The 17847-nt window shown below is 55.3% G+C and overlaps 2 protein-coding genes across 2 annotated transcripts in view; both read right to left on the bottom strand.

Moving 5' to 3' along the window:
* Nucleotides 1–214: 214 nt before the first annotated feature.
* Nucleotides 215–10172, bottom strand: VOLCADRAFT_104319 (uncharacterized protein; the record flags this gene model as incomplete). Its single annotated transcript, XM_002949381.1, has 8 exons — nt 215–1436; nt 1632–2130; nt 2580–2654; nt 3069–3624; nt 4975–5088; nt 5589–5815; nt 7368–8141; nt 10152–10172. The coding sequence occupies 8 exons, from the start codon at nt 10170–10172 to the stop codon at nt 1393–1395; spliced, it is 2310 nt and encodes a 769-aa protein (XP_002949427.1). The 3' UTR covers nt 215–1392.
* A 2263-nt stretch (nt 10173–12435) lies between these two features.
* The window catches only part of VOLCADRAFT_89869 (uncharacterized protein), a gene marked incomplete at both ends in the record, with an annotated part of 6768 nt that continues 1356 nt past the window's right edge, over nt 12436–17847 (bottom strand). The window contains 8 exons of the mRNA XM_002949380.1: nt 12436–12479; nt 14621–14812; nt 15101–15237; nt 15590–15730; nt 16080–16324; nt 16675–16779; nt 16887–17019; nt 17397–17573. Of these exons, the coding sequence (XP_002949426.1) occupies nt 12436–12479; nt 14621–14812; nt 15101–15237; nt 15590–15730; nt 16080–16324; nt 16675–16779; nt 16887–17019; nt 17397–17573 (1174 nt within the window). The remainder of the gene's footprint in view (nt 12480–14620; nt 14813–15100; nt 15238–15589; nt 15731–16079; nt 16325–16674; nt 16780–16886; nt 17020–17396; nt 17574–17847) is intronic.

Genomic DNA, 17847 nt, shown 5'->3' with positions numbered 1-17847 from the left:
CTTCAGAAGTTGACATTACAAACTCACACGCGACGCAGTCTTCACGGGACACACATAACAGACGTACGCACATACACATACACATACAGACATACACATACGAGGAGGATCCACTGATAATAACTAGACGCTCAGCCCCCCAAAGACCCCTACCTGCACTCCTAAGAGAATTGCGGAAATAAAAACTTAAAACAGCCGTACGTGCACATTGTCTGTACGACACCCTTGTTAGGAATGCCATGATGGTACATACAGGCAGGAGAAGAGAACATCGAAGCTTCGGTCGGCCATGTCGAAACGCATTACGAAAGCGGATATAGTCCATGGCCATCGGCTTTGACGGACAACCCCCCATTGGTGAGGAACTTGTAACTTGAAGCTTGTAACTTGCGATAGCTTATGTGCTCAAGAGCATGCGTTTGCGCATACGTGCGTCCGCCAATGGAGATGTCAAGAATGCGTGTAGGCAAATGCGCTTGTGCTGTCTCCGTGTCAGCTTGTGTGTGCGTCTGTCATGTCATATGTTCCGATATTCCGAACCGACACGGCCCATTCCGCGACCCACAACCCCACGACCGTGCTGTCCGCCCAGCTACACCTCAAAACAATATACATATAGATGTATCGGCTCGGATGTGCTCACGAAGTAAGAAGGCCTTTTCTTGAGGCGGGCAAGGAAATTCGTTGTGCCGTCATACCACCCTTATCTGCCCACCCATGCGCATAGCGCTTGGATGCTATACGACCCAAACATCGCAATACTTCCCTGTAGTACGGACGTAACATGCCGTACGCTACACTCCTCTAAGCTTGTCGTACGAACTGTTTTTTTCACTCCTTTCGAGCCCGTAAACCGTATGTATGTACACCCGGCCTGTACGTCGGACGTCATGTTTATGCTGTGTTTGTAAGGACGCGCTGTGCAAATGTCGTACCGCCGACCCGACCCTATCTTTGGTGGTGGCGCTGCTGCGCCCTCGTGCAGCCGCATCCGACACCTCAGAGAGCTCTCTCACATTCCGCAACATAATCGCGCCCTCCTAGGAGACCGCCGCAACCGCAGCAGCGGCGAGCGGAGCACTCCTACCAGAATAGCAAGGAAGATGGACAGACAGACAGACAGACGCACAGACAGATAGACAGATAGACCGACAGGCATTCGGACGGATAGACAGACAGACGGACATACAGGAAGCAGAAACATAGCGGGGGAAACAAAGAGGCCGAGAGGCATTCACGCATCAGTACTTTTGCCGCCCCGGCCGTTGCAACCATGTCATGTCACAGCTCCTAGGGCCATGTACCCTTAGGACAACATCACCATCCTCAACATTTTGAGTGGGTGTCAAGAAAACAGGGTACGGCTAAGCCGTACTGGCTCGCGGTGCCGTACTAATGCTGGTGTCGGGTTGACACATGAGGCGGCGGCACGTGAGCTGCGGCAGTGGCAGGACCGGTGAGAGCAGCTGAAGGTACTGGGCGGCGCGCGGCGTTTTGTACACGCTGTGTGGCAACAAAGTCGAACTCTTAGAGCTGTCGTCATGGACCGCCGCTACTGCCGCTCGGCCGCCGCAAACCCAAGGAGCTCGTAAGTGCAAGTGACGAGCTCGTTATGGCGGATGGCAGCTCACTCGAAGGCGGCGCCGCCGCCAGCGGCGGCGCCCCCGTTGATGACGTCGGCGGCTTCCGAGCGTACGACTGAACACGGGCCACCGCCTGCGAGTGCATCCTAGACATCATACCTAGGGAATTCCGTTGCGTCAGAGTCACAGTGCCCGCCCGCCGATCTCCTTCCTGATCACCGCGCTCCAACTGCCGTACAAGGTTGTACGCCAGACTGCCTTTGAGGCTGGCGCCGCCAACGAGGCCCAGAGTGCTGCCGGTGCCGGTCATACGGCCGTCGGCGCTGGAGCCTCCGCCTCCCCCTCCGCCTCCGCTGAAGGCAGCCGCGGCCGATGCGACGGTGCCGCCACCGCCGCCAGCCGCCGCCGCCACCGCCGCCGCAGCCGCCGCGGCGGATGCCTTTCCGTCCCTCCCTCGCTGGATGAAGTTGACGACCGCCTGACTTACAGATGCTACGGTGTACATATCCGCGCTGGCCTGAATTTCTTTGAAGCGGTTGGTCTCCATCTGGGTCAGGAGGCAGGCGGTGAGGGGGAATTCAGGTGGCGACGGGTCGATGTGTCCTTGAAGTTACGAAGACATCTCCCGTATGAGAGGTCGTTACCATGGTGAGATGCAGCATCTGATGAATAAAGGTTATATAAGAAATACCTACTAAGACCTTAAAGAGAGGGGAGGGATAAGAGGTAGTATAAGGTGATATCAGTGATATCAGGTGTATTTAGTTGGGTTGGCAGATCCAGGGGGGGCCCCTGCGGTTCTGTTTTGCGGGGGGCCCCCCTGGAGGAGGTCGCAGCCAAATACAGCTACAGCCAGTCAGTCAGCAACCAAAAGCATCTCACATAATGAGACACGGATTGCGCCGTATGCCGGATGCTGTTGCGACGGCGCGGGGTGAGTTAGTTCGTTAGCGGGGAAAAAGGAACGTAGCGGAACGTAGCGGTTACCACACCCACCTGGAAGAGGTCGATCAACAGCCTGCAGCGCTCCCGAAGGATGTTGTCATTGCGACTGAGCATCACGTCTTCCAACTGGCTCGATGTGTGCACGATCACATGACAACGATGAACCAGCAACCACCATTAACCGGTTGGGACGGGCAGAGGGTTGGGACGGGCAGAGGGTTGGGCTTGAGTTGGGGTCGAGGTGGGGAGCGGGGTGCGGGTCGGGCTGCGTGCGGTCTGCTGTGTCGCCGTCATGATTAACAAACAAAGTTAGCTCGGGGAGTGCGGACGGGATGCACATGACGGTACTGGCGGTGATAGGACTGTCCAGGGGTGGGCAGGGGAAAGGACTGAAGATGAGATGAGAGGAGAGATTGAGGACGTGTTTGGATTGAGGATCGAAGAACGGGAGGAGAGAAGAGGAGAGAGAATCAAGGGGGGAGCGGCGAGAGGGAGGGGAACAGCGAGACAGATGGAAAAAGGGGGGGCCAACCGACGCACCACGGCAGCGATGCCCGCATCCCGCATTCTCTGACGGTTGTTTGGGATCTCCGCCAGGTTCACCAAAGCCGCCAGCGCATGCGCTGCCCCCGGCTTGACGTGCAGCAGATACGCGCCCTTTGAAGGCGACGTCGGCAGGTCGCCGTACCCGCCGCCGCCGGCCCCCCACATGCCGCCGCCGCCGCCGCTGCGGCCATGGCCGCCTGGCGGCTCTAAATGAAACGGTGACGGCGGTGCCGGCGGTACGGAATTAAAAGCAACCAGCGGTGCTGAGTGGGACTGTGGCGTCAGCAGCGACAGCGTCCCTGCAGCAAGTCCGCTGTTACCCGGGCTGTAGCTGTAGCTAGTGCCGAGGTTGGGGGCTTGCTTGCGGGGTGTATTCAGTTGGTGGTTGCTGTTATTACCGTTATTGTGGTTGCCAGGCGCATTGGGGTCATTGGAGTCATGGTTGTAGCTGTTGAGGCTGCTGGTGGTTGCCGTACTGCGCTCGCTGTTGTCGTACGTGCCAATGAGGTATTCCATGGCCTCGGCGTGGTTGGGCGGCACCGGGGTGGTCCTGCGTGTGGGAGCATGCATGCATGCGTGTGTGTATGTATGTGTGTGTATGTGTGTGTTTCAAGTAAGGCCCTAGGAAAAGGATGCGCAGGGAGCTGGGAGTGATCTAAGCCGCGGTTAGGAAGTGACGAGGGTGTATATCAGACATCTCAGGCAGCTCTTAGGCGCAACCTCGGATCGTACCAATGTTCCCAAGACCGTAAAAAAGCTCCCAAACCTCGCAGCCAGCAGTAAAACTGGTACATCGCACATACATACATATATAGGCTGGCGGCTGGCAGAGGTTAAGGCCTGACTTCTGCTCCCAGTCGACCCAGTCGACCCGGGTTCAAATCCGCCTGCCGGCTCCTCGGGTATTTGAGGAGTGATGAAATGGGAGGTGGCCCCCCATTGTATGGGCGGTGTAGGACGTGATAATATCAACTTGCGAGCTGACCAGGAACTAAGTTGATGCGCCGTTGATCCGCTAGATTTGGTTGGATGCTGGTGGTGAGTTGCCGAACCCAACGAATACATTCTGAAGTCGGATGGGGTGACGGATTAGGGTGCCCCTCTAGCAGGGGAGAGCAGGGACTGCCCCGGGAAAGGGGGCCGCTGGCGAAGTTAACCACCCTGTAACAACATACATACATACGTTATCCAAAGGCAGTAAAGGCCTCATATGCGGCCCGTAGGGCCGTTTGACCGGCCTGTCGCGCGGTCAGAACCAAATTTGGTGCCGTTAAAAAAAATGTTGGGTTGCAGTAAAACAGGCGTCCTAAACGTTCCCAAGACCACAAAACTGCGGTTGCCGACGTCTGGTGTATATAATGATAACATGGTGGTCGTCGTGGTCGTCGTGGTGGTTGCGGTGGTTGCGGTGGTTGACTCATGTGGTGCGAATGTGGAGTGTGGGCATTTGGCTGCGTGGCTGCATAGAGGATCTTGGTGTTTTTAGGACCGCCAAGGTCCTTGGGCGGGTAGGAGGTGCTTTTGGTTTGATAGTAGGTGGCAGACAGGTGCTTAGTGGTAGATGGCTAGGTCGATTAGGTTGATAGATCCTCCTTGGATGGGTAGGGTAGGTACCAGCAACACGGATGGGGAGGGAGGTGTCATCGCCAAGAAACTGATCTAGGGTCGTGGTCGCAGCTCTGTGGGCTGGTTGGTGGCCGCACGTTGCAGACGTGAGCGGAACTCCAACAGGGGTGTGCTGGCGGACATCGAAGAGGAGCAGGAGGAGGAGAGGAGGAGGAAGACGAAGAGGAAGAGGAAGAAGATGGCCCCCCCTTAATCTCCCCTTAACCTCCCTCTCCTCCCAACCAGCGGCAGTAGCAGCAGCAACAACAGCAGCAGCAAACCCCAGCAGCCTCACCTGCCTATGTTTTGTCGTACAAGGTTTATGAGCAACGGTATGGATCCGCTCCTCCCCACCTGCTCCTTGTGCTCCGGGTGCATGGATACGGACAGCACCGCCAGAGAGGCGTACCTGAGGGAGGTGGGGTGGGGTGGGGTGGGGTGGGGTGGGGTGGGGTGGGGTGGGGTGGGGTGGGGTGGGGTGGGGTGGGGTGGGGTGGGGTGGGGTGGGGTGGGGTGGGGTGGGGTGAAGCACACACAAGCGCCATAACCCATAGTGACCCAAACAAGATCCCAACTTGACGTGACGTGACGTGACGTGACGTGGATTCCCCCAATCCCCTGTGTGCCTGGGAATGTGGTACGTGGCGGGATGTGGTACATGATGGAAAAGGTGCGGGAGGGTTAATGCCGGGGGTACGAACCCCGCCGCCCGAAGCCAAACCCTCCACTCAAATCCCTCAAAAGCCCGCCTGAAGCTCAGTCTCTGTTATCGTCACGCAGCCCCAACCCGATATTACCCAAGTCCCACAGAACCCAGATCTCCGCGCACTCCAATCTGCATCCAGCAAACCCCTAAAATCCCCTAAAACCCTTAAACCCCTTGCCCACCAAATCCCCAAAACCCCCCACCTGGCGTCTAAGCTGTCCACTCGACACCTTAGCATGGAGTTAAGCCTCGGGAGGAAGTCGTGTGCACCCAGGCTCACAAGGCCTCTGCCGTACCGGCTGTTTGCCGCATACCCCGCAATGGCGTAGGCAGCGGCGGGACGCAGCAGACGGTTCCGGGAGGCCAGATGATCCCGTATTTGGCTTAAAATGGCGGGAGTGATATTGAAAAGAGGGTTTTGGATGGAAGCCTGTGGTGCGTTTTGGAAGGGTTTTGGGGGAGAGGGTCGGGGCAATCGTGTGCATGTGAGGGGGGATCTGTTGGGGGTCGGCGGTTGGAGGCAGTTGTTAGCGGTTGTGAAAAGGGTTTTTTCCCCCGGGAACGGGTTCAGAGGTGCGGGAGAGTTGGGGACTCGGGGGATTGGGGTGGTCCGTTTTGGGGTTGACAGAGGATAGGGTTTGGATGTGCGAGGGGAGGCTGGACGAAAGGAGAGTGTGGAGGAGGATACGGAGGGTAGGGTGGGTAGGGAAGCGGGATGGCGCGCTGTGCCAGAAATGGGTGTTCATGTCGTTTCGCTTACTCCGAAAAGGTGGAAAACACGTGCCTAGCGGATTGTGCGGGCCTACGGCTGCTGGTAGGGAAGGCCATCCCTGCTGTACGTGGCACCCGGCACTTGGGCACTTAGGCACTTAGCCTACGGACCGGGGAAAGACCCCATTGTCCACTTGCCGAACGCCCCTCATTGAGGCCGGGAGGTGTGCTATGTTCGGCTCATTAGCCAAGCTAGGCATGCGTGATAAGCCCCTGGCCTATCCATTTGCACCTATGGCTGCGACCCCTGGGGACCTGACGGCCTAGATGAAGCCCTAACCGAACCACCAAGCGCCGTGACGGTAACGATTTTGTGGTTTCTTTTCAAGAGCTGTCTGATTGACCCTACGAGTAAGCTGCAGGTAATGTTCATGCGCCGATTAGGAGCTGTACGGGCACCCCACAGGCTGCTGTTTGCTGAGTTCTCGCAAATTCTCCTAAATTCCTTTTGGGCCTAGCGCGCTATCGGTTCTTGGAATAAATGTAGTTACCGAATCGGGGTCCCTTGCTCACATAAGTTTAAGCGGGGAGCTTGCATTTTACTGTTTGGGCCGGATTACCCGCTGCGGGCTTACGAGCGATATCAGCAAGTTTGCCGAGCCTCAAGCCGTGGAAGACGAAAATCATGTTCTTTTGCAGCACATGCAGTGTCCTATCGGGTTTCACGTGGATCAGACGATAGAGCATGTGATGGTAGCGGATGACCAGCCGAAGTTGGGTTGGCAAACCTCCATATCCACCAAACCTGGCTAGGGAGGGTCTTAGGTAGCCGGTAGGCGCACTGCAACAGCATAACAGTCTAGATAGTTCAGCTAATTCAACAAAACCATTTTCGGACAGCCCTAGACCGGCTCTTTGGCCCCCGGCTCGTATGGCCCCATTACACCTTGGAAGAGCAACGCAACTTTTGGTAAGTGCAACACGCACATTACATACATGCATATACATATACATAGATATACATATACATAGATATACATCGATACGTCTACGTACGCACTTGCATTCACATACGTATTATACGTGCGTATATATATTTACGCATCTATCTACACATATACATGAGAGCCCCGCCGTCTCCCTTGCGCTCCCCACCTATCTCTATCCGCCTCTCTCTGTCCGCCTCTCTCTCTCTCTCTCCCCCCCCCTCCCCCTTTCCCCTTTCCCCCCTTTCTCTCTCTCTCCCTTTCTCCCCCCCCTGTCGACCTCACCTCCCGAATTTGCATCAACGCCTCAGCTCTGGACGCCTCCGTGGTGTTGCTGCTCAGCCCCACTTCCACCATCCTCTGCACGCGGCTCACATCTGAGTAATCCTGCCAGGACAACTTGACCAAGTCGTGAAGGTCCTTGCCGTCAAAGTTGCGTGTGTCGCTGTTTGCCTTCAGCTTGCTTCCCGGTGTAACGCCACGCGGCGTCGGCGTCGTCAACACTCCGACGCGCTCATCCCCAGCGGCCATGGTGCCGCCATTGCTAATAGGCGGCAGCCGATGGCCAGTGCCGGGGTTTGACGATCTGTAGCCCCTTCCCGAACCGCCGACGCCACTGCTGCCGTCAGCGTCAGCGTCTGTTGTGCCGGTGGTAGCGGTCGGCTGCTGCTGCTGCTGCGTCGGCGGTGTTGCTGGCGGCTTGGACTTGGTAGCACGACTGGATGTGGCCGAGGGCCCCGCCGCCGCCGCCGCGGCGGCGGCGGCGGCGCCGGCAGGAGAGAGGAAGCCGGGGGGTACTGGCTCACCGAAGCTGGCAGCGGCCGCAGCGGCAGCTGTGGCCGTAGGGATGCCAGGTAGGGCTGCTGCTGCTGCTGCTGCTGCTGCTGCTGCCGCTGCCGGCGTCGGCGGTACATCGGCAGTAGTGCTATTCGTGGGACCGTTGTTCGGGACCGCCAAGTCGACGGCGGTGAGCCCAAAGACCTGCTCTGTATTAGGACGCTGCAACGGAGTTGGAGGACAGGAGGATGGATAGATAGATAGGTACGTAGATAAAAAGAGCTGAACGCGGGAGGAGGGACATGGATGGAAGTGAGCAGGGAGCAGAGCTACTAAAGGGGAGTGGGAAGAGTACGAGAGCGGGCGAATCTGGGCAAGGATAATTTTGTGGAGGTGATGAGGGCTGGGGAGAGCCAATCCGTCACGGATCTGCGCGTGTGTGTTTTATGTGGAACTGACCAACATGGCGAGCGGAGGGCAGAAAGGGATTGGAGGGTGGGGGAGGGTGATTGGTGCGGGAAAAACACCCGTGCAAGAATGGTATGGCCACCCTGAGCTGACAAGGAAGCCCTGGAGTAGGGAAGGCCTGGAGGGCGCAGGGGAGGCTCCTCCGGCAAGGAAACGGGGGCGCGGGCCGGGAGAAAGACCCACAACGTCCGCTGATTAGCGGCAAATTAAAATGATGTATGTAAGCTGCCATGCCTAGGCGTGCGGCGACGCGCGCCAGTCTGGCACTTGTGTTTCATACCATGCCAGGACAGTTGGGTCGCTGATATGGCAACCGCGCCGGCACCATATGTGGGGTGCTCAATGTGAACAAACTAGTTAAATAAGGGTCCCCGTTCCGCCGCATGTCCCATCCTGGGCACGAATGTGAGCCAATTCAGATAGCAACAAAGCGACTTGCTTTTTCCCAGCTTACCGCCATAATCTTGAATTAGTCAAGGCATTGAGATAGTCAGATATTATTGCTTAGAAAGCGTGTCGACAAAGTCTCCAGTATCTTGCCCATCCTCCACTAAGCCAGTTCCACAAGCCAAACGATGACCTACAGCGCGGCTAGGTAAGCTTTATTCCCCAAATTTTAAGCCTACAGATTTCTAAAGCTTTAAGGATCAGCAACAGGAAGGACTGCGTATATCCTCGTAGGCACTGAAAGGGACGCGGTAAGCTACAAGGAAACAGTATCCTCTCAAAATATTATATGAACAATAAAGTGAATCATGGTGTTTTGCGTTTCTCGAAGTCCTCGCCTCACAGCTTGTGCCTTGTAACCTCCACGCATACGAACAGGAGCATAGATACAACACGTAGTGAGACGTAGCACTTGGCTTAAGTTCAATTATCTAAGCTGCTTAATATATGTGCATTGCACCCATCCTATTTGGTGCCTGTTCCTTACCCATATGCATATGCCGTCCATTACAGCCCAAAATCCTAGTCCTTGACCTTTACAAGGTGCTCAATGAACAAACTGTAAGCCTTCTTTTTACGTCTGCGCTTATCTACTCCCATTCCAGCTTCGTCAGGTTTCATGGACATCCTATCTTCCGCCGGCACGCCAACCACGACAGCGAGCGGGTCGCAACACGATGACCAAGCAAATCTTACATTTTAGGGTTGCCCGATATAAGGTTATATAATATTCAGACTCAAGTCAGTATCCTTGTCTTAGGTTGTTTTGGCCAGGTCCTGAAGGACGAGAGGTGAAGTGCAGTACCCCCCATTTTTGAAGGAGAGCCCAAACTTTCAGCCTGACCACAAATGGAAACTTAAATACATAAGAAGGTAATTTTTCACAGGACTCTGCTGGATAAACATTGCACCCTGACCTTGGTATCCTGTATCCGGACCCATACCCAAGTGTTCCAGTTTGTATTTCGAAACCCTGAATGTTGCGCGTAAGTTGGCTTCCCCGCAATGTCTTTCGTATACAGGTGTCGTGAGAATGTCCTGGCATTGTTCTGCTAAGCCAGCCTCAGACAAGGTGCACCGCATGGTTGATGCCATGTTCATGCACATGTGCCAAAAGCGCCCAATTAATTTCGGCATCAACTACACGGTCCCAATACTCAGAATATGCGTGTCATATCAGCTGGGCAACAACCCTCCGTAACCCTACCGAGCGATACTTCTACCCGCACACGAATAACATGGCACATGACGCCGCATCCGTTGTTTCAAACCTGACTGGCAAACGAAGCTTCCCGTCGCGCTTGAGGACAGCATCCACCCCAAATGTTGCACCGTCAATATGGCACTGATTGGGTCGGTAACCCATGGGTTACCCACCTTCAACCCCCCGTAGCCCATTGGTAACCCCCTTGTAAGGTCATACCCAGTGGGAGGGGTAACACGGCCCCAGGGTAACCCCCTCCGTTGCCCTGGACTATGGACATGGGCCTATAGGCTACTTGTCTTATTTGCTTCCCACATCGTAAATTCCGCTTAAGGATACTTTAAAATGTAAACGTTAGCAACCTACAGTATCGTGGTATCTCAGGAAGCATCGTTCGGCATTTCAACCTTAAGGCAGTGTTTTTAAACTTTTTCGCCGATGATAATTTTTTAAGTGACCAAGTGGTCACTGTGGGGGGTTTCCTTGGTAACCCAAGTGTTTCCCCAGCGAGTAATTTTTCCCCTTTGAACGGCCAAGACGACGCTTATATATTGATTTGTTTATTTACACGGATATATGTACAGATGAAAGATTAATTTAAAAAACTTTATTTGGCCGGAATCAAATATTTGGCCGGACGTATGTACAGATAGAACCCAAACCATGGCTACTTCTTAAGCAGCGCACGACACGTCAAGTTTCTGACTTCATGCTAGCGCCAACCTCTCACTGCCCGTGGTCTGCCCAACAATAGGCAGCCGACTCGTTCCAGTGCTGCAGTGCTGCTTTGTATGGAAAGCTCGAGACTGTGAACCACGACTGGATCTTCAGCCGTACAGCTGCGCTGAGGTGTGGCTGCTGCAGGCGGTTCCGCTGCTTGCTCTTGATGTAGCTCATGGTCCAGAAGATCCGCTCAGCCTCCACTGAACCTGGCACCAGTGTCGGCTAGCTTCGCCAGGCGAGCGTACTCGCTCACACTGTCTGGCATGTAGGAGGGGCCACTTAAGCTATTGGCCGAACTTACATTGTCGCCGTTGGCTGGTCCGCAAGTTTTAGGCCTTGGGTCCGGAACGGCGGTAAGTGCCTGGATCTTATGATGTGTATATTTATTGGCTTCGCTTGCGGCTTCTTGTGGTCACCAATGCGCTCTGCCTATGTACGCCTGTTCGTCCGCCTCCTTGCATCTAGGCTGCAGCTGTGCGCCTTATCCTTAGGTTTAGGTTTCAAAACAAGGCATGTTATGGTGCGGCTATGTTGACAATTGAACATTCACAAGTGATTGGTGGACATACATGATGTGTGAAACAGGGGGGTATATCTTCACCCGCGGCAGCTATCCTGCGAAACCCTGCCTTCCCCGGTATTTCGGGGCACCCTCATCCAGTCACCCTTGTCAACTTCTCAGTGGATCGCTCAGGTTCCGCACCCACCACCAGCATCCAACGGAATCTGCCGGGTCGACAGCGGCCCAACTCCATATATGTGGACATATATGTTTGCGTGTGTAGGCAGGCGACACAGGCGCGGATGAATGCTTCAGTCGAGGCACATTTGTAAACATGGGTTACCCTGTCTGTTATCAGTAGTGTATTACCCCGACCCCTTTTACGCCTCGGTAAGGGGTTACCCCTACCCCGGGGTTAGGTTACCCACCTCCCTTCGTACATAGCCACATGGGTAACCCCTACCCCTACCCCCCCCACCCCTGGGTTACGCTTAAGGGGGGGTTAAACCCCGTTTTATGCCATAGGGCGTCCGGGACTGGACGTATTGTACCTCCAGTTATCGCTTCAATGCATGTCTGCTTCATTCGTGCTGCGCCTTCCCACAGGCCAGCAAATACAATCCGGCTTCGCTTTCCTTTCCATGGCCTTGTGAAAAGGTTGGGTGCCTGCTTGCCCGGTTTCCTGGGAAGCTGGGAGACTTGGAGACTGGGAACCTGGGTGCCGTGTTCTCGCCTGATTGCCTCCTTGTTTCCTTCCTTTTACTTGTTGCCATGGAATTCGCCTGAATGCCTTGTACCGCGTCTTCTTTAAATCTTCCTTTCCACACACACTTCTGGATACGTCCTCTTCGGCGCCGCTGCAATCCTTCTTATTCCATTAAACCTCTTGTCCATCTCCATGATTTTTGTATCCCTCGTACCACCGGGCGCTTCCCTTTTCAGCACTTCCTACACGGCCTGTTGGCCAAACACGCAACCGACCGCTGCTCTACCTGTCCTCGCCCCGTCTCCTCTTCGGAAGGTGACAAGTAGCTTTGGTACTTTCGAAAGTGGTTACTAGTGACCAAGTGGTTACTGAGAAAATAATTTCTCTGTTCTTATATTGGCGCTAGCTGCCAGAAGGCCAGCCCTTTCTGGTCCGATTCCGGTTGTGAACATGACGCACGCTAAACATGATGCCCTTGCCCAAAGAAGGATGCTCGGGAGGGTGAAACTCTATCAACCGGAAAGGATTACGTCTTCCATCTTGGACGCAGACGGACGAAGTTGTTTACTCCTACGGGATGGGCCGGGGGCCGCCCAGGGATATTCGGGGAGGAATGTAAAAAAGGTTCAGTTCCCCTGGCATCTCCCTGAATACTCTTTATCTGGGCTCACACAGATCCGCTGCTCCCGGGGCTTTCCTGCTTAGGCACGATTCGCCGCTAGGGGCCCACAGCACGTTCTCAATGAATGATGCACATCTGCTCGCGGATATGCGAAGCCAGGCAGCCCCGCCGATTTTTCGAATGGCAGACCCATCCAATGCGCGTATTTGGCCATCATGACCCCCGGGTGCTTCCCATCCGACGGGAAATCCGATGGGGCCTTGTTCAGCCTCGTCTGAGCCCATGCAGCCACAAGCTGCGGCCTAAACTCGGATAAGACTGGACCCTACGGGATTGGCCTGTTTGCAAGCCAATCAACCTTACGATCATCCGACACTAACAAGGGTGGCATGCCGATCCAAATACCATACTTTATAGCTGCTAGGAACCGGAATGCCACAGTCGCCCATCCGTATCAAACGTATAGGTTTTCTGAGCTGGCGAAGAAAACCGGGGTTTCCTGCAATCTGCGCTGTGATGACAGCGAAGGGATACGCCTCCCAGGGTACCTACTGGCTCGAAGTGGCAACTAGAATAACAGATCCTTTACGTACAACTGCATTGCAACAGCAGTAGCCAGGCGCGCTGTGTCCACTAAGCTAGTAGCCGCGGCGCTCACATGTCACCACCTGCGGCGTTCTACTAGTGCAGTAGCCAGGCGCGCTGTGTCCACTAAGCTAGTAGCCACGGCGCTCACATGTCACCACCCGCGGCGTTCTACTAGTGCAGTAGCCAGGCGCGCTGTGTCCACTAAGCTAGTAGCCACGGCGCTCACATGTCACCACCCGCGGCGTTCTACTAGTGCAGTAGCCAGGCGCGCTGTGTCCACTAAACTAGTAGCCGCGGCGCTCACATGTCACCACCCGCGGCGTTCTACTAGTGCAGTAGCCAGAAGAGCCAGCCTGAGGCGAACCGTAGCAGCCGCAGCAGCTGTGTCTTTGGAAATGCAAACGTGGATTTTACCTGTTGCGCCATCAGTCAAGTGCCGGCTGTCTGATGATGCCATGTTCACACATATGTCACGGTCAATGCATTATATGCAATTTACATATCCCTGCACGTTGATCGGCCTGCTCATTGTGTATGTGTGGTGACCATATATGTTGTTACAGGGTGGTATAGCTTCACCAACGGCTCGCTTTCCCGAGGCAATTCCCTGATCTCCCCTGCTAGAGGGGCACCCTAATCCGTTCAACCCATCCGACTTCAGAATGTATTCGTTGGATTCAGCAACTCACCACCAGCATCCAACCACCAGCACACATGCATACACATGCACACATTAACACAACAGATGATACATATACATATAAATGCACACACACACACATACACGAGGTGATATATGCATCACCTGGTACATTCCCCCGGAGGTTCCGGGATCGAGACCTGTCAGGGTCGAAAATCCTTACTATGGTGTGAGGTAAAAGTGGCCACAGTCGATGAACGGTGGTGACCTGGGATAAAATTAACCTGCGAGCCGACCAGGAATGGAGTTGAGCCGCCGTTGATCCGGCAGATTCTGTTGGATGCCGGTGGTGGGTGCGGAACCTCCACTGAGAAGTTGACTAGGGTGACTAGATGAGGGTGCCCCGAAATACCGGGTAGTTAGCGGCTGCAGGGTGAAGATATGACACCCATGTCCCACACATCGTATAACATCCATGCACACACACACACACGCACACACAACAGTTGACATATATACATATATACATACACCGTCGTACACCAGTTTGTACTTCCCCTTAACCCCCCGCCCGATCTGCCCGTGTGTCCCTTCCCCCTGTGCTCCCCCACTCTCTTCTTCTCTCTCCTACCCCCCCTTACATCCTGCCCAGTGCCGTTTCCGGGACCCCCGCCACCAGCGCACGAGAGTACCGCTCAGCCTCCGCCAGCAGTGCCGCTACGTCGAAGGGAACCACCTCCCCAACCACCCCGCCCTTCCCCTCCCCAACCACCCCTCCCTTCCCCTCCCCAACCACCCCTCCCTTCCCCTCCCCAACCACCCCTGTTGTTGCTGCTGCTGCTGTTGCTGCTCCGTCTCCACCCTCGCCGACATTGTCGTCGCTGACGGCGGCAGTCCCGGTGACAGCAGCGGCCGCCTCATGCCGTACCCAGAGGTTGCCGTCCGCCGCCAGCAGTACACCCTCCCGTACAACCACGTGACCGTCAATGATAGACCAGTTGACTGGGCCCGCATCCGGAGCACACAGCAGCAGCGCAGCCACTGGGTCCGCAACTGTGTTAGACAAGACAAGCGAATGGAACACACGTGGAAAACCGGTCAACGAGGTCAACGGCTAATCAACCGACAGCTGCATCACAACAACGGCCATTCGCGATAAGTTGGAATCGTCTGTCTAGACCGCACCATCACCTCACCTCACCATCACATCACATCACCTAACTGGATGACCCAGATCTTTAATCTGAGCGTCAGGTGTATAAATATTCATAATTATTATTTCAAATAAAAGATTTAAAATTTAAAAACACCCGTCTGAGTCCGTCAACTATTACCTCGTACCTGTGCCCGCAAACGCCAGCTTCCCAGCCACCTTGAAGCCCACTACATCCGCTGCGAAGCCCGGAGCCAGCTGCCCCACCTCCTGCTGCCGACCCAAGTTGGCGGCCCCCCCGCGAGTGGCCATCCGAAGAGCCTCCCTGGAGAGCGGGGGGGAAAGGGAGGAACCCGGGAAGGGTATTGGAGAACATGTGGACAATGGACTTGGGTGGTTTGAGAGGTCAAAAAGATGTGTACAGACATGACAACAGAGTGGCAGACAGACAGACAGACAGGTGACAAACAGGCTTTTATGCATCTGCTTTCCTCTTAAATAGGGTGTTATGAGAGGTCCGTACTTTTCCTGCCTCATACAGTGGGCCTCACCACCACACCGCATCACACCCATCCATCCTCCAAAACGCTAAAAGCTCCCGCGTCCATCCTTCCGCCCAACCCCCACTCGCACCCCCCACTCGCACCCCCCACTCGCACCCCCCGCCAAACCCGCACCTGACTCCCAAGCCCCGGGGATCCCCCCCTGCCCGCTGAAGCAGCACCGCCAACCTCGCCTCCGCGAGCAGGCTCTGCGCATCCGAGCTGCATGCCCCGTCCACCCCCAGACCCACATTCACACCCGCATCCAGCATAGCCCTGCAGCAGCGGACAGCAACCGGGCGGTGAATGGGTGGGACCTGTTAGAGCGACTTTTAAACTTTTAGGATTTCCCAGGGATTTACCTTAGACAGCACACAAAGGAATCAGTGCCTGGTAGGGTTGCCGTCACCCCGAAGTCAGGACTTCCACACATTTCACCTCTCCGCCAGCTCCCACACACCCCTTACCACCACTTACATCCAATCCCTGATGAGCCCACCTCACCTGCCCACATCCACCTGCCCTTGGGCCTTCGGCTCGTATGGGTAGTTTTACAGGTACGGGGTCACGCACCCCCCAACCATGTAACACACACACCACACACACACACCCCACACACGCCTACCTGACAGGTGCAATGCCGGATGCGAGGCGGGTGTTGGAGGAGGGGCAGTGCGCCACCCCAATACCCCGCTCGGCAAATAGCGCCCGCTCAGACTCGTTCAACTGGTAGTTGTTTCGGTTAGTTGGTTGGTTGTAGGTTGGTCGGGGAAAAAGCTTTTGGGTGCGGGCATGGGTTTCAGTTGGTTGTGCATCATACGACGTGTACGACTGAAATCGTACGGTGAGGTGAAGGGGTGAACAGAAGATCTGCAGAATAGAGAGAGAGGTTGAACGGCAGGACAAGCAAGCACGATGCCGTACCTGTGCCGTACCAACTAGAGATAAATATTCCCTAAGTAGTAATACAAACTAAGGCACAGGACGTCATAAGGCCCAGTACGCACAGAAAATGAGCCGCCGCGAATCAGAAATTAAGGGATGGAGGTTTAAACTTATAGTGTTGCATTATTGCCTATTTCCCGCCAGCTAAGATATGAAAGGGTTATAAAGAACAAAAGTTATACACAAACACACAGCTTGAATACAAAAACGCGAACACACATACAGACATACAAACACAACCCCCCATCCTCTTGAGGGATTTCAAACCCCGATACCTTGACACAGTGAGCAAACCAGCAGTCGCACTTGTCCCACTCCACGGTGCTTATGTACGGCCCAAAACGGTAGCCGTACAACCGCTCCGTATACTCAATGTCCTCCTGCCATAACGTACAGGAACAAGGATGTAGTTTAAAGCGCAGTACGGTGCAGTGCAGTGCAGTACAGCACCTCCCCTCCTCCCTCCCCAAGCACGCTCAAGCAGTACCTGGTTCTCCGCCAGGTGCGTGTGCAGCCGCACCCCCGGGTGCTCCCTGGCCAGGCGGGCCGCGGAGAGCATCAGCTCATTGGTGACGGTCTTCTGGGAGGCTGGACCCAGCGACACGCGTAACATGGAGAGCCTGAGATGATGATGATGATCGGGCCGCAGGGGGGTTGGGGTGTACGTGTGTGTGGGGGGGGGGGGAAAGAAGGGGGGTAGAGGGGAAATACATTAAGAATATTGCATACACATATAATATAAATACATGTTTTCGTGTGTTAACACCACCGCGTGGGGCTGGATTAACCCCCAAACGGGTAACCAAGGGGCCCCATACACACGAGGCCGGTCAGCCAAGGGCTGTCCAAATATGTGTCATGTCTAGCCTTGTTTAGTTTAGTCCAGTAGTTTGATTTGCATGGCGGCGGTTGGTTTACTCCCCCCGGCCGCCCGTGCCCCCTCAAGCGCTCCCCTCTCTCCCGCTCTCCTCCCCCCACCCTCCCCTCCCCGCCCCACCTGGAGTTATCATGGAACTCCCGAATGCACCTCCGCATGTCGTCAAGTATGTCAGTCTCCAGCTCCACCACCGAGTCCGGGGCAATGCCCCCTCGACTGACCCCCGCACTCATACCCCCCCGGACAGGGTGGAATCGCAAACCCAGCACACGGGCGGCACGGATGGTATCGTCCAGCCTGGAAACACGTAAAAGGGCCTTACGGGGTTTAGGAAAGAAGGGGGCCAGGGAAAGAAGGAAACAGCCGCAGCAACAGTGATGGCAATAGCAGCAGTAGCAACAGCAGCAGCAATAGTATCAACATGACTGACAGCAAAAGCAGCAGCAGCAATAGCAGCAACTTAGAGAAAAGACCTAAGGGAATACGCAGCGAGTGGTGGCACTTACTGCAGAGGGGCCCCCCCTCCTCCTCGCCCTCCTCCCCCCCCTCCTCCCCGCCCTCCTCCCCGCCC

Source organism: Volvox carteri (genome assembly GCF_000143455.1).
Source record: "Volvox carteri f. nagariensis unplaced genomic scaffold VOLCAscaffold_14, whole genome shotgun sequence".
NCBI lineage: Eukaryota > Viridiplantae > Chlorophyta > Chlorophyceae > Chlamydomonadales > Volvocaceae > Volvox > Volvox carteri.
This window is presented reverse-complemented; position numbering and strand designations above follow the sequence as displayed.